This window comes from Lepidochelys kempii, chromosome 12 (assembly GCF_965140265.1).
Source record: "Lepidochelys kempii isolate rLepKem1 chromosome 12, rLepKem1.hap2, whole genome shotgun sequence".
NCBI lineage: Eukaryota > Metazoa > Chordata > Testudines > Cheloniidae > Lepidochelys > Lepidochelys kempii.
This window is the reverse complement of record NC_133267.1, coordinates 7626025-7650609: the sequence shown is the minus strand read 5'-3', so window position 1 is coordinate 7650609 and position 24585 is coordinate 7626025. Positions and strand designations below refer to the sequence as shown.

The 24585-nt window shown below is 48.7% G+C and overlaps 1 protein-coding gene across 12 annotated transcripts in view; it reads left to right on the top strand.

Moving 5' to 3' along the window:
• The window catches only part of CPNE2 (copine 2), a 201962-nt gene that overhangs the window by 102605 nt on the left and 74772 nt on the right, over positions 1-24585 (top strand). For 8 of the 12 annotated variants that reach the window (XM_073307434.1, XM_073307438.1, XM_073307435.1 and 5 more), the window contains 3 exons: positions 747-801; positions 12660-12711; positions 17785-17918. In XM_073307434.1, coding sequence (XP_073163535.1) covers positions 747-801; positions 12660-12711; positions 17785-17918 — 241 coding nt within the window. The remainder of the gene's footprint in view (positions 1-746; positions 802-12659; positions 12712-17784; positions 17919-24585) is intronic. The other 4 variants (XM_073307437.1, XM_073307439.1, XM_073307442.1 and 1 more) reach the window with 1 other exon arrangement.

The window sequence follows — 24585 nt, the reverse complement described above, 5'->3', positions numbered from 1 at the left end:
GAGCACCAGCAGAGTCTCCATGAGCCAGCGTGCAATGCATTAGTGCATCTTCGAAATCACATCCCCATAGCGTGCACTGCTGCTCCATGTAGACAAGCCCTTACAGTGTGCGGGCTGTCCATTTGAAAAGCAGATTCCCTCTGCCCTAGTATCTTTTCCCATAAACAGCTGTGCTAACATGCCTGTGTCCCTCGATTAACCGGTTGTGTGTTCCTCTAGTGTGGCATAAAATCAATAAATCAAACAATCATAGGAACGTCAGCGTTCTAATACTGGATAATATATTAGGGCCTGATCCTGGGAGCAGTGTTGCCAGCTCTCATGATTACAATAGGGAACCTTGCAGTAGAATAGCTGGTGCTTTTCTTCAACCCCAAACTCCGGCAATCCTGCAATGACGTGAGAATCTCAGCCACGACTTAAAAAGAGAAGAAATTTCTGGCTCTTGTGACTGCAGAGCAAAGCTTGAAAGCGTGACCCCTAGAAGGCTGAAAAGCCCAAAGGCTAATAAAGCCCCCACATCTATTGGCCTAAGAACCATGCGATATTAAAAAGATAATCTTGCAATTTGGGGTCTGCTTGGGAATGATTGCCACAGATCTGTATTCAATGACCACTTCAGGTACTGAGTACCTTCCAGCCTCGTCAGACCTTTCATGAGTGAAGAAATGTTGTTGTATGTTTGGAGAGGGGGTGCAAATCCAGTAACACTTCCTGTTTTGTTTTGGTTGTATTTTTTTTTTAAGAGACAAAATGTTTCCTGCTCTGGGATTTGGTGCCCAGTTACCGCCAGACTGGAAGGTAAAGTATTCTGCCTGCCATATGCTCTGCATGTTTAAAATGTATGCGTCCACTTGAGCAGGAATAAAGCTGTCTGTGACTTCCTGAGGGTTCAGAACAGAATGGCTGCCTGTTGTAACTCGAGAGCTTTTTATGCAGGGGATGGGCTGGGGGGGATGGGATAGACGGGCTCTGGTTTTCAAGCTTTGGAGAAGGAAACATGATTGTACGTGTGTGTGAAGGGAGGGAGGCTGGCAGCCAATTTCTCCCTCCCTTTCAAGATGGCATTAGAGCAGCCGCATTGGCATTAATTGGCCTAGTCAGCCACTGAGTCACTCTCCTGGCAGGAGTGATTTGGGGAAAGTGGCAGGGCCCACTTGGTAAGTGTGTCAGACAGACACCGAGGACAAAATTAAAGGGGGCTGAAAAGGGAATGTCCGTTGTGTAACGTTTTACACGTAGTGTGGAAATGGACCCAGAAAGATAGTCATAGGTTTTAAATCTTTACACCTTAAGGACTGTATCTTGTACGGTCCGTGTTCTCAGGTGCGCTGAAAGCCAGTCACTTCCAGGGCTGGCTCTCAGCGAATCTCCCGAAAGCCATGTTGATCTTCGTTGGGAGTAGGCACTCAAATGGTTAAAGTGGACATGGTTCTGCAAATGCACATGCCAAAAAAAGAAATCTCCCCTAACATATGGTGCGGTGCTCAGAGCATCGTTACAAAACCCAGTCCAGTCAGCGTTTCCACAGTAAACACGCATTTCGGTTTGAATCATAGAATCATAGAATATCAGGGTTGGAAGGGACCCCAGAAGGTCATCTAGTCCAACCCCCTGCTCAAAGCAGGAACAATTCCCAGTTAAATCATCCCAGCCAGGGCTTTGTCAAGCCTGACCTTAAAAACCTCTAAGGAAGGAGATTCTACCACCTCCCTAGGTAACGCATTCCAGTGTTTCACCACCCTCTTAGTGAAAAAGTTTTTCCTAATATCCTAATACGTTGTCGTTGTAATGTCCTGCAGAGACTTTGGACCAGCTGGCAGAATTAAGATCCCAAAGAATTCACACCCGTGGCTCACGGAAGAGCCAGTGCATGAATATAGGAGAAGGCATTTTAGAGTGTATGTGATCCTCCTGCTGAGTTTCTGGCTCTGTCTAAATACTGGGCCACGTTTGTCCGTGGTGGAACTCCTCTGGTGTCTATGGATGAATTTAGCCCATGGAATCTTGTTGTGTTAAGACCTGTAGTAAATTAGCACACAGCAAATCTCTCTGTGTTTTTGAACAGCACGGGCTGAACTCTGAACCTGTCTGCGTCTCCCCATCAGTTATTTGTGTTCATTACATTGTCCTGTTCTTGTGTTCATGCAGTATTGGCCTCTGTACACTGACCAAAATCTCACTGGTACCCAGATTGGTTCTGGCGGGGTTCTAGACTAAAGTGGGCTACTACATCTCTGCTTTGGTTAACAGAGGGCACAGGGCACTCAGACTTCGGAACCTGATCTTGTCCATGGGAGAGCGATTTATTGGTAACCTGTTGCGACCCTATTGTGCCTTTCTGAGGCCTTTATAGCAGGAGATTTCAGTATGCATTTCTCCTCCCTTTTTCAGTGGAATTGTTATTTCTCCAGCCCCATAAATGGGCATAGTGCTTCAGACAGGACAATGTGGACCCTGCCATAAAGAAAATAGTCTACAGCCCTGATCCCATGAGTCGCTGGGTGCCTCTGGTGACATCAGTAAGAGTTGAGGATGTTCAGGACCACCGATTGGGTCAGTAGGTGACATGAGTTCAGGCTGTTTAAAAGTGGTTACTCTGGAAGTTCATTATCATGGACAGGCTGTGACCCAAAGCTGGCCTTCTGAGGGGGAATTCTGATGGCACCATTGTTTCCACTCATGGCTTCAGAGGCATGTTTATGTGGGGCGTTACAATGGTCAAACAAACTTCAGCTTGTGTCTCATGAATAGAGCGGTGCTCTCTGTGTCCGCAGTGGGTGGATTGCTGCTGCCCGCTAACTAATCCCCCTCACTTTGAAATGTTCCGCTTCTGAATGGTGGAGACATCCCAGCAGTGCCCATCGTGGCATAGCTAGTGAGCAGGTCATTCCACCAGCCCCGGCACCCTTTGTACTGCAAGGGAGACTCTCCCATTTCTGGACACAGTGCGTGCTTTGGGGCCTTGTAATCTTTCCGTTGACTTCAATGGGCCTTGGATTGATTGAGGCAACAAAACATCGGAGTCGTAGCAAAACTCTCGGCAGTGAGGTTTGTGAGCTGTAGAAGGGAAGATCTGGAGGCTCCATACTGGAGCACTTTGAACTGAATCTTTGGAGAATACATTGTAGGCACGGGCTAGATGGCCTAACAGGTCTTTTTCCATCTCTGATTTTCTGCCCTATTGAGCTGTGCACTTCATAACCAAAGGCCAGGGTGCTAAATGTTGAGTGAGGTCTATGTAACCTGGTTTTTAAGGTGTTGGGTCTTTAAAATGCACCAATCTAGGACATCAATTAACCTCCCATCCAGTCTCTGGGGCTGGCCGGACGTGCCTTCCCACGGGAAAAGAGTTGCTAGCCCGGCAGCCAGAGAGGCTGAGTCAGGCACTCGGCCTTTCTCTCTCCTCCCTCTCTTTGTCAGATTCATGGCAGAGAGTGAGATCGGAGCCATCCTTTCGCTTCTCCGCATGGAAAATCACAATTGTCCCGTGGAAAAGTTTGGCTTTTCAGGAAGGGCGTTTACTGCAAATCATCTGGGCAAAGTCATTACAGTCATTTCTACCCATCTCTTTTCCACTGGCACGCAGGACATGCCCTGGGCTATGTCCCGCAGGGCTTATAAAGAGAGGTTGGTTTAGATGTTTGTTTTTCTGATGCTCGCCTTGTATTGCAATATCAGGAGCAGAGGAAACTGCCTAAAAATGGAGGGGCCATGGGCGCCTGAACCATGGCCCTGCCCGCGCACCACTCCTCCCCCCCAGCCGTCGCCCTCGCGCTGCCTCTTCCCCGAGGCCCCGCCTCCCTACTCGCTCCCCTTCCCCCCCGCATCGCTCACCCTTACAGCTAGTAAAAAGCCCTCCCACTTGTAAAAGTGATGGGGTTGTGGCCCCATGCCCCCCCTCATTCCAGCACCCCTGATTGCAACCTACCTTAGCTTTAAAGACAGGCCTTTACCTGAGTTGATACCTCCGAGTGATTTTCTTCCATCTCTCTGTTTGAAAACTACCAGCTGGGGAGCGTCTGGATTTCTACCCTCAGTACTGATTTGATGGTGCTTTACAGAGGAATAAAAAAGAAAGCCCTGCCCTGCAAAATGTATAGTCCAATGGCCCATTTCTGCCGGCAGTAATTCCTCCACAAGGTGCTATAGAAGTCAGTAGGACTGCATGCTGGAGTCACGGTTTGTAGGATCCCAGAGTTGTCATGGCCTAGTGGCATGAGCACTGGACTGGGACTCCGGAGAAGTAGGGGTTCTGTTCCTGACTCTGCCACTGGTGTGCAGTGTGACCTTGAGCAAGGCACTTCACCCTGCCTGTTCCTCTATTTCCCCTCCTACGCTTGTCTATTTAGATAGGAAACTCTTCAGGGCAATGAGGGTCTCTTGCAATGTATTTGTACAGCACCTAGTGCAATAAGGTCCCAGTCTTAGGTAGGGCCTCTAGGTGCGACTATTTTACAAAATAATAGGGCCCTAAATTAGGCCGTGGTGTCACAGGAGATGGTAATAGAGACCGGAGGGTGGGAGGAATGGGCGGCAAAGCTTCCAGCCATGAGTTCCTGTGATTGCGTTGGCCAGTGATGTGCATGTCCTTCGGGTCTCACGAAAGGTTATCTGATATTGTCGCTTTGAGCATCTGTTGGCTGAAAAATAGCTTTAATTTTCAAAATTACATTTCGCTGCTACTCTGCACTGTGTTTTAAAACCTGTTCTGAAATAGCCCCAGTGTTTTCATTGCTAATTGGCTCCTGGAATGAGATGCAGCAGCTCTGTTAGCTGCTCTTGCCCAGGCTCGCTGCGCACTCTTCCTGCCCGCGTTGTTCTGCCCTAGTCCATCAGGGTTTTATGCATGGGCTTCGTTCATGCAGCCTTGGTATCTTTGAAATACTCACTATGGGGGAAGGGGAGGGTTTTTCCAAAGCAAATGGAGTATGGGCTGAAGGGACCACAGTGCCAGCTCTGAAGATCCAAGTCTTCTGTCCCTGGATTGCAGGGCAGGGGTGTGTAAGTGGAACAGCCGCCATCTTGGCAGACATACCAGGGATTGAACCGGGGACTTCAAGGCATAGACTGAAATAGCTTGCGATAGGGAGCCAGGCTCTGTCGCTGGGGGCTGTACCAGGCTCCCACCTTCGGGGCATTGGGCACAGTGGGATGCATAACACCTGGATTGCACCATTTCCCCCCACACTGGTGGGACAAAGTGCCCCAAGGCTGCCCACTTCTAAAGGTGATAGGTAAGGCCCCACGGTCCATTATGGTCAATTTCACGGCCATAGGATTGGAAAATGGGTAAATTTCACATTTTCAGACGTTTAAATCTGAAATTTCATGGTGTTGTAACCGTGGGGGTCCCAACCCAAAAGGGGATCAGGGGCAGTTGCAAACCTGTTATTAGGGGAGTCACAAGATTGCCACCCTCACTTCTGTGCTGCCTTCAGAGCTGGACTCTGAAAGCAGGAACCGCAGAGCTTCCTGCAGCCGCAGGAGGTTCCCAGAGGTTGAGGTGGGTCTGATCTCCACACACCCCGCCCCCCCCAGAGCAGCTGTGCAGGAGATGGACAAGTCCTGTCCCTCCCCTGCCCAGCCGGAGCTAGGAGCCCCCTTTCCTGGGGTGCCCCCAGGAACAAGGGGACATCAGATTTCATGGGGAAGGGTTTATTTCACGGTCTGTGACATGTTTTTCACAGCTATGAAATTGGTAGGGCCCTATGATAGGGTAATTCTGCCCATTCAGACCCTAGCCTCTCTTCTGAGTGTCAGCGAAGGGGCAATTCTGATGGTTATACAGCATAGACAGGTGTCTACTAGGACCTAGAGTGAGACCATTAACCCGTTTGCCATACACCATCAAACAGCCATCAGTGGGCCACTGGCGGTTTGTCTACACTGCAATTAAAAACCCAGGGCTGGCCCGAGCCAGCTGACAGGTTCGTGGGGCTCAGGCAAACAGGTGTTTAATTGTGGTGTAGATATTTGGGCTCGGGCCCAGGCTCTAGGACCCTGCAAGGCAGGAGGGTCCCAGAGCTCAGGGTTGCAGCCTGAACATCTACACCACAATTAAACAGCCCCTTAGCCTGAGCCCGTTGTCACAGGCCAGCCGTGGGGGTCTAATCAGAGTGTAGACATTCCCTTAAAATCAGTACCCATGTAGCCTGGACTTGAACCTGCAGGCCAAAGGTGAACGGCTCTGTAGCCAATTGGCCAAGCCCTTGGACTTTTCTCCCTTACGCTTTTTTCAGTATGAGATAAACTCAATGCAGTTTCTCTGCTGTTGATTATTCATCCACAAAGTCCCATGGAGATAAAGTGGTTGGTCGCATCAGTGACTTAGTTACTTACAAAAATGCACCTACCATGTTCTCTAGGAGCAAGTGCAAAAAAATACTACCACGCTATTCGCCCATCACAAGAAACTCAGGGCACTTTCCTGTCAAATCTTCCCCTCTGGAAAAAAGCCTGAGTACTATAGCGAGGCCTTGCAACTTGCCCTAACTGGCCTTGTCTTCCCTAGGGAAAAAAAGAGTGTTTGTAGAGAGTCAGACACTGTGCTGAAATGCAAGTGTGGACAAGGCTGGTGGAGTTCTAACCTGTGTTAGCTGGTCGAGGACCCTCTACGACACACTGGCGTTTCACAGAATCATAGAACGTCAGGGTTGGAAGGGACCTCAGGAGGTATCTAGTCCAACCCCCTGCTCAAAGCAGGACCAATCCCCAATTTTTGGCCCAGATCCCTAAATGGCCCCCTCAAGGATTGAACTCACAACCCTGGGTTTAGCAGGCCAATGCTCAAACCACTGAGCTATTCCCTCCCCCCCTTTCAACACTCTGTCTAAACATGTTTCCCTAGTGGAGACGTGGCCGATGTCGGTCAGCTCTGGTTGGGGGACAAAGGGAGAAGCAAATTCCAGTGTGGGCATGTCTACACTACAAAATGAAGTCAACGTACAGCCACTGCAGCCATTAAAGCGGTGCTGCTTCTGTGGGCGGTGCGTGTCCTCACCAGAAGCGCTTCCGCCAACTTAACTGTGTGGGGCATGGTGGGGCATTGACAGATGGCCTGCCTACCCTGCCCTGGGCTGAGAGCTGGAGCCATTTGCCCCCATATAAGTCAGTTGCTACAGCCACCCTCTCCCCCACCAAAACCAGTTCGTACTCTCCTCACCTTGGTGTGGGCCCCGCTGCTGTCCCTGATCCTCGTGGTCTGCTGCAGGAAGTCCTTAGTCGGCTCGGGCTGTCAGCTGTGAACAAGTGATGTAAGTAACACAGTGTCTACACAGACACTGTGTCACCCTAACATCGACCTAAGCGCTACGCCTCTCATGGAGATGGAGTTATTAAGTCGATGTAGTGGGCGACTTCCATTGGTGGGACGGGAGCTACATTTTAGTGTGGACACTTACAGAGTTACCTAACTGTAGTATAGACCAGGCCATTGCTAGACTCCGTTCCCCTTCTCTTCCCCCTCCCTGCCCCTTCCAGCCATACAGCTCAAGCAACTCAGCTGAGATGCACAGGGCCCAAACCATAAACAGCTTCTGGATCAACATCAACAGCTGGTGTTCAATCTGACAGCAAATGGGGAGCTTGAGCTATGGAGAGCACCGGGGTGCCCTGCTCCATGCATGCTCTGGCTGGCTTCTGCTCTAGCTGAAGTTACCAAATAATCTTCAGCTGCAAAACTGGAATCTGCCATTCTCCACAGAGAACACAGCTCCTCCCGTAAGGACAACGGTGGGAGTGGTAGGGTAGGCAGGGTGGAGGTGTGCTGTCCAATATTGGTCTGTGGCCAGTGGAGCCAAGAGAAGAAGGCTTGATAACAAAATGCTTGGGTATGTCGGAAGTGTTTGAGTGACATGACATTGACTGACCATATGCGCCAGCCTTCTTTGTGCCTCTTCTTTCTCCGTCACCTCTTTGTGTGAGGTTTTTAAACAGGGAGCTGGGTCTGATTCTGTGGTCTGCATGCAGGCAGAATGCCACTTGACTGCCTGTAGATCAGGGTCCCAGTGTACACCTTGGAGATGATTCATCTGCCCCCCTAACCAGTACATGGCACTCCTGTCTGTCATGTTACCTGTTTCAATGGGACAAATCTCCGTAAACAACTTGCAGTGAATAATTCTCCCACTGGTTGTTATGACTGACAGAAGCCAGAAATTGAAAACTTAACGGGACTGAAGAGAATATGGAAACTCCAGATGCATCCTGTGCTCGTTTCTCGCTGCATATTGCCACGCTGCTCAGACTGCTGAGATGTAATCTGGGCAGGGGCCGAGTCTTCATAGCTGCTTATAAAACCCCTAGCCCAGCACGGGCACGGTCTTAATAATAATTTCACACTCCGGATTCCATTCCTGTTCACATTCAGAAAGGAGAATTCCAGAAGATCAAGCGTTTAATGAATATATGGAAACGAAGGGCCCTTAATTCCCACTGGCTCGGCTGTGGCCATGTTGATAATGATGCTATGGGTATCGAACCCTGGACCTTCGACACCAGAAAATAGAGGACTCAGTCCTGGTCTGCAGTCTTTGTGCTGTTTTATTGCTGGACCTTTGCACATAGCTCTGGCAAATGAGCCTTCTTCCTCTCTTCCAGTGCTCCTTGCTTATTTCAGTCTTGGGTCTGCAGCCCTCTGCCAGTTCAGGGGTGGACTCCCACATGTAACTTGCTCTTCTAGTCCTGGGTCCTCAGCACTGCCCAGATTTTCCTGATATTCAAAACCAAAATGGCCATTACTCACTGAGACCACGGTCCTGTTTTAAGACAGGGTCTCTTATAGGAGTTCCACCCCCCCAACTGTTGCTCTTTTAATTTTTAAATAAGACCCCTCCCATGTGTAATAAAATGTACATGCAGCAGGTTAAAACTTGACCACAGAGGAGTGTGGCTCTCGTAGCGTGAGGACCAGAATAGAAATGGGGAAGATCATTAAAGATAAGAGTCATATAAATCATGCTTTGTTCTCGTGATGCGCTCGTTGCCATGGCACTGCCAAATGCTTTCAAAAAACCGATATGAATACGATATTTTGCACACAAATGGAAATGTCAAAAAACATCTTGAAATCCTAGCATCTCCAGAAGGAGAACCTCAAGCCGTCTCACTGTCGAAGATGGGAAAAGGAAGCAGATGGGTTTAGACTTCAGTGGGAAGATACAGAGGGTATATGGCATTGGATGGATTTTTGCTCAAAATCCCATCCCCCAACCCCATGCTGCTTAATGCCTTGCGTGAGATCTGGGTTCAAGCGTAGACTCTGGAATCCAACCTAATTTAATTTCTGAGCTGGTAGATGAAGGTACCCAAAGCAAATGTTGTTGTTTGTTTTATTATTCTTTGTCTTCCAGTAGCTCCGAGGGCCTCCATCAGAGTTTGGAGGCTTTGTACTAATAGACGGTGCCTTAAAAAGCAGTGTACCTAGACCAGACAACAGAAGTATGATCCCCATTTTACAGATGGGGAAATTGAGACACACAGGCCAGGGACTTGCCCAAGGTCCCAGTCTGTAGTTGAGCTAGAAATTGAAACCAGGTCTCCTGAGTCCCAGTCCTGGGCCTTATCCGCCAGCCATCTTTCCTGGCTGTATGACTCGGTCTCTGCTCTCAAAGCAGCACTTTTAGGCACAATCTGGCTGAAGACCGTGCTTTTGCAGGAGATGTCCGGAATTAACTGGGATGTCCGCGTCCACCTTTAGCCATGAGTTGTGAGAAGGAGGGTTTCTAGTCGTGTGGGGAGGGAGAGGGTTATAGGAGCACCTTGACGGCTTCTCTTCCAACCCTGCTGCCAGGGGAGCCAACCCAGTGGTTTGGGAGCAATGCCCTGTGCAGCTCGCCAGGAGAGACCGGTTCTATTTCTGAGCTTACTCGTCATCTGGGAGAGCTGCAGCATACGGGGCTGGGAAGAGGGGGCAGGGCCTTCTAGCCAGCTAAGGAGTCTGATCCAAAGCCCACTGAAGTCAATGGGATGCTTTACACTCACTTCAGCCAGCATTGAATGAGCCCTAAGGAACTGTTGTTGATTGGCTCTGCAAAGGGCTACGCCCTCCGTTCTCCTCAGCTGGGAAGCCTGACGGCCTTAAAGATAGAAGGAGGGTTACACTGGGAAATATCAGGGGGCTGGAGGAGCGGAAAGGGGCTTGAGTGCACAATGCTGCAATTGTAACGTGGTCATCTTGCAGTCTGCTCTCTGGTACACAGGCCTGATGTGTAAACTCTGCGGAATGCTGCCGGCCAAGGGAAAGCTGCATTACAGAGCCCAGTCACTGAAGATTTGGCACAGGCTTCGGTCGCCAGGTCAGGGCTTGTGCATATGAATGGCAGCATTATTGATTGCCCTAAACCAGCATGAAGATACCCAGAGAGGAAATGGTAACGTTACCTTGTGCAACGGCTAATTGGCTTTAAACGCAGAAAAGAGTTTTAGGAGTTTTTTCCACTGCCTCTTACGAAAAGATAAAGTCGTCATCTTCTCTAGATAGCATGTATTTTGAACGGAGATGGGGGACATGCTGAAGAGGAGAGATCTGTATTTCCCTGACAGTCTGGAAGGTTTTTGTGTCCTATGCAGGGATGGTTAATGCTAACTTCCCTTGAAACCAAAGGTTCATTTCACTAGCTTTATTAATATTCATGGACTGTGGTACCCTCTGTCTGAGGATATCCAGGCACTTTACATACATTAATCAAAACCCATAAGAGATGGGAGATTTATTATCCCCAGTGTCACTGGGAAACTGAGGCTGCATCTTCACATTCGGGCACCTGAGATGAGTGGCCTAAATAACCAGCCGAATTGTCGGAAGTGTTGAAAAAGGGAGTTGGGGGTGCTCAGCACTACTGCTAGTCAGACTAGTTATTTAGGTGCCTACGTGGTCAGTTTAGGTGCCTACATTTACTCCTCTGAGTTTGACAGTTAAGCCCTAAGTGAATTGCTCACTCACCTCAAATCCCTGGCAGAGCTAGTATTAGAATCCAAGTTCTAGCCAAATGCCAGTTCCAAGCCCGCCCCTTGTGCTTGAACCAGCGCATCCCACTCTCTGGTAGCAGAGTTAGGCTAAAGAAAGTGGTGCATCTCTCTGCTGCTGATCTGTCTCGTCTGAGATTCTCCGTAGTGCCTGTATCCATCGTCTCCAGTCTGCACAGCGAGATCGCTAGTGGGTCTCAAGGAGTCATTCCTCTCTTCTAATTTCTTTGGGCCTCGTCAGAGAACAGTGTGTGCTGATTAATTCAAAGCATCTGCTTCTGCAGGGGTTCCCAGGCTCTTTCATAGCATCACTTCCCACTCAGTCCCTCACCCTGGTCTTTCCCTGCTGGGCCTGAGAATCCTTTGCACATAACACCAGGGCATTTCAGTGGTGTTATTCCAGGAAACAGCGCAGTGATTTCTGGCAATTACCAGTCCAGAGCTGCTGAGCAAATCTTCCACACTGGAATGGCAGAGATGGGCAGTGAGACCTGGCTCTGTCTGAGTTTCATCGACTCTTCTTATCACTCTGGGATACATCGTGTCTCACTTACACTTGTGCACTCCCCTGGCAACCTGACTGGCACAGCGTTTCCTGAGTAATTCATTCATATGGCATGAGCAGAATTATTAGGAGCAGTAAAAGCAAGTGCCTCTTAATGTAATTGATGCTGGGAATAGCTTCCTGAGGAGAGCTTTGCAATTAGCATCGCTATTAATTTTGCAAATGGCCATGCTGAGCCGCCACATAACTGATAGGAAACGCCAGGCACTCTTCATTTGCTAGCGTCCCAAGGAATCCCCTTTTGGAAGCATCTCCCCATTTCTGGAGAGGTGGATAATTCCTCCCATATGGTGTCAGTTGCCTGAAGACCTTGAGTGTCTTGCTACTGCCTAGCAAGGTGGGCTTCCTTAAGCATTTTCCTTGATGGTTGGGAAAGCCAGTCCAAGCAGTTCCAGGGGTTTACCTCTCACCTGCTCTGCAATGCCAGCTTGCAAAGGGATGGGGAACAGGGACTGTGTCTACAACTAGGACTCCGTGTAATGTGGTTAATGTTGTTTGAGCCTTTTGTGAGCTTACATGGAATGAAAGTCACTTCTAGCGAGTGTGATTCTTGATGGGGTATGTGAGAGAAGTGCCTACAATTGGCCCATCTCCACGGCTCCGCCCACATCCTCAAAGGTATGTAGGTGTCTAGGTCCCACTGAGATCAATAGGAGCTAGGTGCCTAAATACCTTTTGAGGATCTGGTCCCTTCTCCCTGTGCTCTTCCTCCAGGTAGACAAAGGGAAGCAACATGGACAAACCCAGTTTCTTACTGTTCACTAAAGAACTAGTGATGGGAATCCCAATTTCAGAGGAAGCTGAGTGGAGATTTAATCAAAAGGCTTTAAGGCAAAAGGAACTATCCCAGCCCCCCAAAGCTTCTTAAGTCTGAGTGTGTTAATTTTTACTTTTCCTATGCTTGGCATAACTGGGGGTATAGGAAATGTTGCAGACCCAGCATGGGGAATTAATAAATCGGTGGCACTACCAAAACAAAGCTAGAATCCCTTTGGGGAGTGCAGGGGAGTTCTGCCCATCAGACCCAAAAACCGCCTTACGTTCTTTTGCCAAGCCTATTGCCAGAAACCCCATTCTGTGCTTAGTTTTCATGTCAATTTCAGTTATTGTTTCTTTTCCCCATCAGGTATCTCACGAATTTGCTATTAACTTCAACCCCACCAACCCATTCTGTTCCGGTAAGTACATACGCGGGCCCAGACCTTTCCAGCGTGGGGACCCGTATTTGCTAACTATTAGTCTGCTTAGGACTTGTTACCTCCCCTGTGATATCTTCCAAAGACCTGTTAACTTCATGCCCTGGACAGAGCAGTGTAGCAGGTCCTGACTAAGTCTTCAGTACAGCCTGTGTTCGAGCAGCGCAGCGTCCTGGAGGCTTATAGGACAAAGAGCACTGTATACCTCCTGTACTTTTACAAGCCCTCTTGAAGTTGAAATTCACAGAGCAGGGGCACAATATCCTAGGCACTTGTGCCAACATATGGAGTGTACGATCTAGGTAATATAGACCAAGGGCAGGTCTACTCTTAAAAGGCTGCGTCGGCACACCGGCAGCACTTATGTGAAGATGCTCTTACCCTGATGGGAGAGCGTCTCCTGCCAGCGTAATTAATCCACCTCCCTGAGAGGCGGTAGCTCTGTTGACGGGAGAAGCTCTTCCATCAAGGTAGCGCTGTCTACCTGTGGGGTTAGGTCGGTGTAACTACATCGCTCGTGGGTGTGGATTTTTCACACCCCTGTGTAGTGTTGTTATACCGATACAGATCTGCAGTGTAGACCTGGTCTACTAAATTGAATTAAAGTAATCTAATATCCAGGGTCCGCTTAACCCTTTGTGGGGTTAACCCATGTGTCTCCATGGTGCACTTGTCATCATGGGTCAGTATTACTTCTGTTGTTATAGATGGGGGAAACCAAGGGTCCGTCTAAACTACCTGCCGGATCGGTGGGTAGTGATCGATCTATCGGGGATCAATTTATCGCGTCTAGTGTAGACGCGATAAATTGATCCTCAATCGCTCTGCCATCGACTCCTGTACTTCACTGTGGCGAGAGGCGGAAGTGCAGTTGACGCCGCACCGTGAGGACACAAGGTAAGTCGACCTAAGATTCGTCGACTTCAGCTATGCTATTCTCATAGCTGAGGTTGTGTATCTTAGGTCGATTTCCCCCCCCCACACTCCCCCCAGTGTAGATCAGGAACAAGGCAAAGAGAGGCAAAGTGACTTGGCCCACGGTCGCCTGGAACTCGAACTCTGCCTCCTCCCTGAGGCCTTGCCGACAGGCGGGCATACTGGCAGGGATGGGAGGATGGAGATAACGACCTAACAAGACTGACAGTCCTGATTCTGTAGGCTGGAGAGAGGAAAGATGGTCCAGTGATTAGGGCACCAGTCTGGTACTCAAGGGACCCAGGTTCAATTCCTGAGTCTGCCACAGACTGCCCTGGGCAAGTCACTTAATCTTTTGGTTTCCTCAGGTTTCAGAGTAGCAGCTGTGTTAGTCTGTATCCGTAAAAAGAAAAGGAGGACTTGTGGCACCTTAGAGACTAACAAATTTATTTGAGCATAAGCTTTCGTGAGCTACAGCTCACGAAAGCTTATGCTCAAATAAATTTGTTAGTCTCTAAGGTGCCACAAGTCCTCCTTTTCTTTTTTTGTTTCCCCAGTTTCCCATCTGATAATGAGATAATCTGATAACAGCACCGCCCTCCCTCCTGGGGATACATAATGAGACTGTGGTGGTCAGATAAGTAATGGGGGACAGATAAGTACCTTCAACAGATGTTGCTGGACAGTGACATTAATAATTGTAACTCTGCAGAACCACGGTGCCAGGGTCCTCCATAAACCTCCTGCTCTAGTGTAGCCTTTTATCAGACTGTTAAACCAGTACTAAACGTTTAGTTTAAATAGGAATACACTTCTCTGATTGGTAAACAGAGCAATGCAAGATACTATGCGCTAGTTGCATGTCTGTGCAGATGCACAGAATAATGGTTGAAATACTATTTGACACACATGCTTGGGTGGCACACGTCCTTTTTTACCTCTTGGTAATGACATAATAAATCTTAAGTTGCCATATCATGCCCTATCTTCTATTCATGATAAATTATCTTAAATCAAACCGGGGAGGGGATGAATATCCCTGGAAATGAAGCATCTGAAGATAGCACAGATCTGATTAGGCATGGGTGATGGTGATTGCATTCTACAGGAGTTCCATTCACAGATGAACGTTCCTATCTGCAAGAAAAAGCTGGCTGGGAATGTTTCAGCAGGAACCATGAAATAGTTTAAATTGTCATCAGTAGGCTTCAGATTCAACACCTATCTGAGAGGAATCTCTGGACCTAAGGTCCTTGCTATACGCCGGGTTATATGTGCAGACTCAGACAGCACGGTACTGGGTCATGTTCAGACAGTTCTCTTTCTATTCGGAAGTGGATATCAAATTTGTTCTGTGGAAAGAGCCAAATTATGTCAAATTATGCCGTTACATTACCCTTGAAGCACAGCGGAGTTAACAGTGGGATGCTTTCACAAACATCAAAGTGAAGAATAGGATGCTCAACCTTTCATTCGTAAAATGAGAGAAAATGGTGCAGGGCCCCTTAGAACTAATGTTGTATTTCTCCTCTTTGGTCATTTTTGCATGGAATTACCCAGTTTACACATACAATCACAGTAATTCTGTGCATAAATTAGGTGCACAATTGAATATCAAAGTTTTATATTTTAAAAAGGGGGTTAGTGTCACCATTGGGGTTAAGTGTTAACACCTCCATTGAAATGAACAGGGCAATTCAGACCTCTCAGAGCTACTATTGCAGACTCAGGCAGGTACCGCAGCATCCATTCTGCTCCGTGCACCCTTTGAAGGTTTCCTTGGCAGTCATAGCAACATATTTGGTAAAATGAAAGCTTGCCAAAACTTACTTAGAACTGCAGAGGGCTCGGGGGTCTCCCCCCACTGTATTACAGGTGGGATTTTCAAGAGCGTCTAAGTGACTCAGAAGCACAAGTTCCATTGACTTTGATGAGAGTTGAGAGCCTGAGTCACTTAGGCGCTCTTGAAAATCCCATCCTAAAATAGACACTTAGACCCAGATCCTGCAACTTCTTGCATGCAGGCAGATTGCTGTGCTTAAGGGGGAGCCCTGTCGACTCCAATAATTCTCCAGGAAAGTCACAGCGGCCCTCATGCACGCAAGTGGTTGCAGAGTAGGGGTTTTACTGGTAGCTGAAATTATGCATACAGAAGCTGGGACCACCGTGACTGTACTGCAATACTTTACCCCTTGGAATCAGCTATATTCAAACACAAGAACGGCCAGACTGGGTCAGACCAAAGGTCCATCTAGCCCAGTATCCTGTCTTCTGACAGCAGCCAATGCCAGGTGTCCCAGAGGGAATGAACAGAACAGGGAATCACTAAGTGATCCAACCCCTGCCACCCCACCCCATTCTTTAGAGCCGAAGCCTTAACCCGTCAGTAAGAAGGGGAGAGAAAATTATTAGTTCCAGTTGATATTTATTCTGTCTTCAAAATCTCTGTGTGTGTGTGTGTGTGTGTGTGTGTGTGTGTGTGTGTGTGTGTTCAGAGGCAGATAGATATAACTTTTGCATGAGTGTACTTTAAAAGAGAGATGAAGGGATGGGAAAGAATGGAGCTGAGAGTTCAGGACACAGCTGGAAATTGAACCTCTCAGTGCAGCCACATTCAAATCTTGCATCTGTGCAAAGACTTTGGCGGAGGCTGGTCTCCTAGGTGATCAGAGCACAGATGACCCTCCAGGGAATCGGCGTCATGCTGTTCCGGTCAGGCTGGAAGGCATTGCCATCAGCTAGTGGTCTGAGGCTGCAGGCATGCAATAGCCTGTGTGTTTCCTTTTTGTGTGTCTTTACTCCTAGATATTTCCATTTGAGCAATGTGACGTTCGCTTGTCCAAGCAGCTTGGATTCCTGCTTCCCGCCCCGGCCACAGAGTTGGGCATTGCACGTTAGCAGAGCATTGAGTTTAAAGCCACATTCTGTCCTCTGATGTGTGTGGGTGGCTCCCTTTTGAAATGCCAGCTCCCTTTGCTCCCACGTTGCAGAGCAGAATTTGGCCTTGTTATTTCAGAAGTGAGGAACTTATTTAAAAAAAAACATTTTTCTCGGCTACATAAGCCAACAAGAGAGAATGCAGTAACTTCAGAGCCAGCCACCCCCAAGCCACTTGCATAACCCAAGCTTGTAAATCTGCTGCCAACAATAGAAGTCCCCTGCAAGCTGGTGGGAGAGTTCAGACAATGGACGTGGTAGGGATAGACCAATGTAATCCTTATCAGATGATCACCCATGGCAAACAGTCAATAAGGCGTCTGCTCCAGGGATGGATTATTTCCTTGTGTAGCCTGAGCTGAGACAGTCCTGTATCCCTAGTCTAACTTGCTGACCGGCATGTACATACCTGAGCAGGGCTATCAGTAACGAAAGCAAAAGAGCCTCCTCTAACACTTTCAGAACTTCAGTGAAACTTCTTGGTTCAAGTTTCCATTCAGACTGTTCCTCTGAGTGTGGCTTCTCTCCACTCCTTTCCCTGCTTTATGGCTGCCTCAGTTTTTTCTTGGCATGGTGAGATTCTTTAAGGGCATTTATTTGTGCTCCTGCTCAGGCAGGTTCTTCACATGGCTTGGTATATTTCCAAAAAACAAAAGGAAGCCCTATCTGAATTCAGGCATTAGAAACTCTTTCTCTCTTAACCACAAGGGCTCAGGTGTCTGCTGGAAAAGGTTTGTCGAAGCCAAAGGCATTTGAAGCCTTGTTTTCTGAAGTTCTGAGCATCCACAACTCCAGAGGAAGCCAGCAGGTGGTTTCAAGAAACACTGGTGGTAGACTGTATGGCCCAGTGGTTAGGGCACTGGACTAGAACCCAGGAGACCTAGTGTCTACTCCTGATTCAGCCACTGACCTCGACTAACTTCACCTCTCTGTGTCTGTTTCCGTTACCACTTCTTGCCTGTCTGTTTGACTGGTCGGGTATAGTGCTGTTTGTATGGTCTCTCGCAGAAGTGGGCTCAGATCTCTGGTGGGGCTACAAGATGCTACTGTAAGATAAGTAGCAAAGTGAAATTTTGCTTTAGTGATCTCAAGCTTCTGCCCATTGTATCTGAAATTCATTTTGATGTGTATGTAGAAGGTTACTGCAAGGAGCCGGCCTGGAGGCTGTCTAGTTAATGTCTGGTTTGTCTGGTTCTCTTGAAGGAGTGGAAGGCATTGTCCAAGCATACTCAGCCTGTCTGCCTCACATACGCTTCTACGGACCAACCAACTTCTCTCCCATTGTCAATCACGTGGCTCGGTTTGCTGCCCAGGCTACCCATCAGGAGTTTGCAGCGGTAAGTTAACAAGCGTCTGTCGTTTTATCTGTATCCCTGCCTTGGCTTGGAATTTCAAAGCAAGACTCATTAAGCTTACCATCTTTTTATCTCCTCGAGGGCACAGGATCATAGAAGTGCAAGATAAAAAAGACCTATTTGATAACTTAATCCGTCCCTTGCAGGCACAGGCTGTGGTCCCTTGGTAGAGGATGTATCAGATGTCAGTGATATGTACCATGCTTGATCTAAGCCAACAGGCCAGTCACTAGCTCTGTTTAAAAGCTGAGGGGATGTCTCACTGGTAAAGGCATGGAACAGCTATATCTAGGGAAGAAGTAATTTCAGATACCGTATGTTTAAACACTGTTGGTTTTAGTAAGACCCGCTGCTGCAGGTTCATGACAAAGGCAGATACAATGACAAAGGCATTGATATCATGGAATTCGGAGTTTGAGGTTCTGTTCGGGGACCTATAGCCTCTGTCACTGCAACCGTGGAGCATCTTGTAGGCACCATGGAATTAACCTCCATGCCCCTGGGTGGTAAGGAAGTGGTGTTCTCTCCATAATACAGATGGGGAACTGAGGCACAAGGACATTAAGCAACTCGCCCAAACGCACAGGAAATCAGTGGCTGAGCCAAGAATTGAACCCAGGTCTCCCGAGCCCCAGTTTAGTAACCCCAGGGGCCATCCTTCTTCCTCTTGTGCCACGTGTGTTTTCAGGCGAGTGAAGAGATGCGGTTTATCCTAGGTACTTATCTCACTATTATAGTGTCTGAGAACCTCTGAACACCCCTGTGAGGCAGTGCTTTTATCCCCATTGCCAGCGGGGGACCTGAGACACAGAGAGGCCCAGTGTCTTGGCCAAGGTCTGTACCAGAGCAAGGAGCTCGGCCTGGGTCTCCAAAACCCCAGGCTGGGCACTGCAACCACTGGACCAGGCCTCTGATCGACTTTTTTTTTTTTTTCCGATGCCCTTACCACACTGGCAAACAACTGTGTGATTTATTTCTTGACATAATACAGTTTGAGTCATTTCCTAGGTTAAACTCCGTGGGCGAGGTTTGGGAAAGCAGTCAGTGTCAGTGTTAATTTTTGCTCCCGTTAAAAGTTAGTGGGAGTCGGTGGGACATGCGTTAATTGCTACAGCTTACGGACGATGAGTATGTATGGCCCACGGATAGGATACGCCGAAAGAATGATTCATCTAAAATAAGGAACTCTACTATTTCCCCGTGCCCCTCGTTTTAATAGGTGTCTTTCAAACACAAGTGCTCCAGCTACACTGTGATGAGCATAACAGGCAGGAGAGGAGGAGACGATAGAATGCAGGGTGGGAGGGCTAATGCTGTTTGATACAAAGCCCGTCTTTGCAGGTGTAGAACAGTGTTTCGTGTCTGGGAGCTTGGCTTTCGGGCTCCTGTGTTGTGTTCAGTGGTTTTGGAAACACAAGCAAGCAGACTGGCAAATGGGTTGCGACTGAGGGCTCGTCTTCACTGGACATCTTTACCATGAGTTAATGGGCTGCTGCGCATTTGGTCAAGGCTGCAAACATTTCTTCTTTACTCTGGGGATCAGCCATATAGGACAACCCTAGGATCCCAACTTGAGGCTGACCGCCATTAATTACATCAAGGCAAAAGCCTCGTCTACACTAGGATTTTGCCGTGAGGTAGCAATCTTGATGTCTTCACTGCAGAAAAGGCCTGAGTCACAATCTGTGTCCCAGTTCCCCTTGCTCCAAGGGGGGGTGTGTGTGTTGGGGTTCTGGGGGGTAAAGTACCCAGTGCCTGCTTTATACCTGGTACATTCCCTGGAGCACTGGCCGCATGCATGCAGAGTCAGATTAATTTAGCAGCCCCACCAGGGCTGCTCTCCTTTCCACTGCTACCCCCAGCATGGGTAGCCAGCCCTGGGGAGTAAGGGGCTCCTTATGTCTCCTGACTACTATTTCAGTGCACAGGATGGGCTACAACCTGGCCCATGATGAGTTAAAGCCACTCAGTTTGATTGTTGCGAAGCTTACAACAACTTGCCTGGCAAATCGGGTGGCCTGCAGGGAGGGTAGATTATTTTATTGATTTGGCATTTGGGGGTGGAATGGGGAGGATATCTGAACTTTTCATGGCTCCTGGGGTACCTGGAAAATGTAGGTTGAAGGAGCTATGACTCTCGGGGGGGGTGAATAATCCACACCTCTGAGCATGGTAGCTATGCCACCGCATAGTGCAGATACAGCTAAGTCAACAGAAGAATGCTTCCATGGACCTAGCTGCCATTGCTCAGGGAGGGGGTGTTCCTACAGTGATGGAAAAACCCCTTCCATTGGTATAGGATGTAACTACGCTATGGGGTTAATCGGCATAGCTACAGCACCATAGCTATAGTCCCCCGAGTGTAGACATGACATCAGCTTCCTTTCCAGGCCATGTACAATTTAAGCTGACTTGAGAAATGGGGAAGAAAAGATCTGTACAATTAATAACATAAGACCTGCAAGGCGTCTTGTTGTTGCTTTTAAAACAAAAATGTCTCCTGCATCTGTCTTACACTGGTCTTACCTCTGCTGTCCTGTAGATGGCTGGAGTATTAGTAAGATCATGATGTAACAATTGGAACCTGAGCAATTGGAGAGAGAGGAAATTCTTATTCAGATGGGTTTTTAAACTCTTTGGTTTATTTAGCTCCAACACACAACTAACAGTTAGGAGGAAAATCTTTGTTAAAGATTCAGCATCCTCACTCTTCCAGTTAAGGGCAGAAAAGGCTCCCACTCCAGTTCTCTGGGTCTTCCAGGGAAGACTTGATATACCAAAGGTGAAAAGCAATCAACAAAGAAAACTTTAGTTTTATAACACAGTTCAGGTCTTCAGATGTCCTAAAGAAGCCACAAAGAGGGAACAACCTGTTTATTTCCTTTGCAAGGAAATTCCACTTAACAGTACACTCAATATGTACAGATCGCTGCTCAATAGCCAAGACGTTTGTGTCTCAAAGGGTATGTCTACGCTACGAAATTAGGTCGATTTTATAGAAGTCTATTTTTAGAAAGCAATTTTATACAGTTGATCGTGTGTTTCCCCACTAAACGCATTAAGTCAGCGGAGTGCGTCCACAGTACCATGGCAAGCGTTGACTTTTGGAGCGGTACACTGCGGGTAGCTAACCCACAGTTCCCGCAGTTTCCGCTGCCCATTGGAATTCTGGGTTCAGCTCCCAATGCCTGATGGGGCAAAAACATTGCGGGTGGTTCTGGGTACATGTCGTCAGTCACCCCTCCCTCCCTCCATGAAAGCAATGGCAGACAATCATTTTGCGCCCTTTTTCCCGGATTGCCCGCTCAGACGCCATAGCACGGCAAGCATGGAGCCCACTCAGCTCACCGCTGCAGTTCTGAGCATTGTAAACACCTCGCGTGTTATCCTGCAGTTTGTGCAGAACCTGCAAAAGCAAGCGAGCAGAGCAGGATCTAAGCCTGCAGTAGGGGGCAGGAATCCCAGTCTCCAATCTCAGGGGCTTCAGAAAGAGTTGTCTTTCCTGACTAGGTCTCAAAGAGCTGGACATTGTTCTAGCAAGTTCTAGACCAAGGATTCAGCAGGGGCAGGTTGAGAGCCCTCCACTCCTGGGGAAGTTTCACTCTGAGCCCCTAGGGCTAGACAAGAAGCGGCAGGTGTTTTCCCACTCCTTTTCCCCCTCTGTCCCTTCCCCCAGTTTCTTTACTTCCCTTCTCCCCACCTCTCTCTTACTCGCTGTAAGAATCATACAAGGACCACGGTTAAAAAGTGAAAGGAAAAGTCAGCGAAACCAATATTCCCATTGTTATTGCGGCTTGCTGTGTGCTCCACCATATCTGTGAGAGTAAGGGGGAGACGTTTAAGGCTGGGTGGGAGGTTGAGGAAAATCGCCCGGCGGCCAACTACGCACAGCCAGACACCAGGGCGGTTAGAAAAGCACAGCTGGGCGCCCTGCGCATCAGAGATGCTTTGAAAACCAGTTTCATGACTGGCCAGGGTATGGTGTGACAGTTCTGTTTGTTTCTCCTTGATGAAAACCCACCCCCTTGGTTGACTCTGCTTCCCTGTAAGCCAACCGCCCTCCCCTCTTCGATCACCGCTTTCAGAGGCAATAAAGTCGTTATTGTTTCAAAATCCTGCATTCTTTATTAATTCGTCACACAAATAGCGGGAAAACTCGCAAGGTAGTCCAGGGGGGGTGGGGGGGAGGAGGGAAGCACCAGGTGGGGTGGTGGATGATGGGAGGAGGGAAGGACAAGGCCACACAACTGTTCAAAACTTATTGAATGCCAGCCTTCTGTTGTTTGGGCAATCCTCTGGGGTGGAGTGGCTGGGTGCCCATAGCCTCCCTCCCCGCGTTCTTGGGCGTCTGGGTGAGGAGGCTGTGGAACTTGGGGAGGAGGGCGGTTGGTTACACAGGGGCTGCAGCGGCGGTCTGTGCTCCTGCTGCCTTTCCTGCCGCTCCACCAGACCCCTGAGCATGTCAGTCTGCTCCCCCATTAGCCTCAGCATTGCATCCTGCCTCCTCTCATCACGCTCCTTTAACGCAACCTGCGGCATGCATGCCGATTTTTGTTCCGTTCGCCTGGCCGCCGGCCCCGCTCAGCCCAGCCCGGGGTTCCGTCCATGCCTTTGGAGATTTTGGCATATATATTGGCATTTCGTCTTTTGGAACGGAGTTCTGCCTGCATGGATTCTTCTCCCCAGATAGCGATCGGATCCAATACCTCCCGTTCTGTCCATGCTGATGAGCTCGCCACGCTGGCCAAACAGGAAATGAAATTCAAAAGTTCCCGGGGCTTTTCCTGACTAGCTGGCTAGTGCATCTAAGTTTACAGTGTTGTCCAGAGCAGTCACAATGGAGCATTCTGGGATAGCTCCCAGAGGCCAATACCGTCAAATTGCATCCACAGTACCTCAAATCCAGAACACCGATGTCGATTTTAGTGCTACCCCCCTTGCCAAGGTGGAGTACAGAAACCGGTTTTAAGAGCCCTTTACATCAACAAAACCGGGTTGGTTGTGTGGACGGATTTAGTTTTAATTCGACCTAATGCAGCTAAATTTGACATAATCGCATACTGTAGACCAGGCCTAACTCTGCTGATTTTGACGTGGTCTGTGATCAAAAGTGAACCTTGAGCTGAGGGACAAGTTTTTTAAAAAATCCCTGTAAAGTCAGAAAAATATTTGACATCTTTATTTACAGTTTTTTAAGTCATGTGGGCAAACTGCCGATTCTGTGCCAGCAACCCAGTTCCAAAATGATGCTTCAAGCCACTCTACAATCCCGGAAGTCCTGGTTAATTAGCCCATCAGACTGTTTACACAACGTGCCAAAAAGCTGCTTGTTATCTCTAAGGATGGCCCTTGTGACTCCGCTCTGTTTCATTAACCGGTGAGGTTCTGTCTCGTTCTGGAGAGACTGTACCAGGATGTTAGCAGTGGTTTATGAGGCCAGGTTTTGCAGGTTACTTTCTGTTTAAGCAGGTAGGAAGGAAGGGCTCAGAGGAACATGGTAATTTAAAGAGACTCATGCAGCTGAAATAAAATAATGGCCTAAAAGGGAGGGAATCGCAGGACTGCAAGCGGATGGGTGTGAACCAGTTTCTAATGCACTGGAATCCCACGCTTGTTCTCAGACTGAACTATCCTGTGCACCAAGAAGAACTTCGGGGCTCCTAGGTGCTTCAGGTCAATCTAGTCTGATATCCAGTAGTGGTCCTGTCCCAGGGTGCCTGTGCCACAAGGGAAGTTGAGCCCAGCCCCATCTGACACTAATCAGCTGATGCTATGAGGCCAGGGACCAGGTGAGGGCTGAAGATGACCCAGTCCTCATAAGACTCCAGTGAGATGGAAATCTGCATGGGGCAGGGGAGCTTCAGGAGAACAGACCCATAAAGGGGGCTCGCCCCACCGGCTAGGCGAACGACCTGGCTGGGATACCTGCTACTGTGTAGGCACCAGCAGAAGCTTCTGGGGAAGAGACCTTAGGAGAGGCGAGGTAGCAGGGCCTGGTTCACCTGTTTCGATTAACTTTTTGAACTGTTTTGTTGGAGCAATAAATGCATCCCTGTGGCAAGGGACTCAACAACTGACATGGGTGGGAACTTCACTGGATGCGCTGGCTGGTGAGTGGGCCCGCCCCTTACATAGGAGTGGGGAGACAGTGCTATACATTGTCACTGGGTACGATCCCCACTAGAGCATCTCCTCCTAGCTGCTCTGGGGATTAGCTCCTTCCTCGTCCAACACATCCTTCTGCCGCCCGTTTGGGCACTCAGCTGCCTCTCTCACTCTGTGTTACTCAGGGAGCTCTGTCTTCATAGCTTGGCCCTCCAGCCAGGTCAATGTGCTTTTTCAATTCCAGGTGTTGTTCGTCTTTCCATCCAAAATGGCTGACTTCTCCCTCACTGCCCTGTTTGTGCCACTTCCCCAGTGTTTGGTAGGGGAACCCAGGCCCACCCTCTACTCTGGGTTCCAGCTCAGGAACCCTCTAATAAGGGCCAAAGTCTGCAATGTCCCACTTTGCTGTCGTTTCCCTGAGCCTTTTCCTACACCACCGGTCTCAGGCTTTTGCTCCACCACCCTTCTCGATATACCCTTCCTTCAGGGCCTGGAACCCTGGGGGTTTCTACACTCCCCCTGGGTTTCCTTCCTTCCCTGTCTA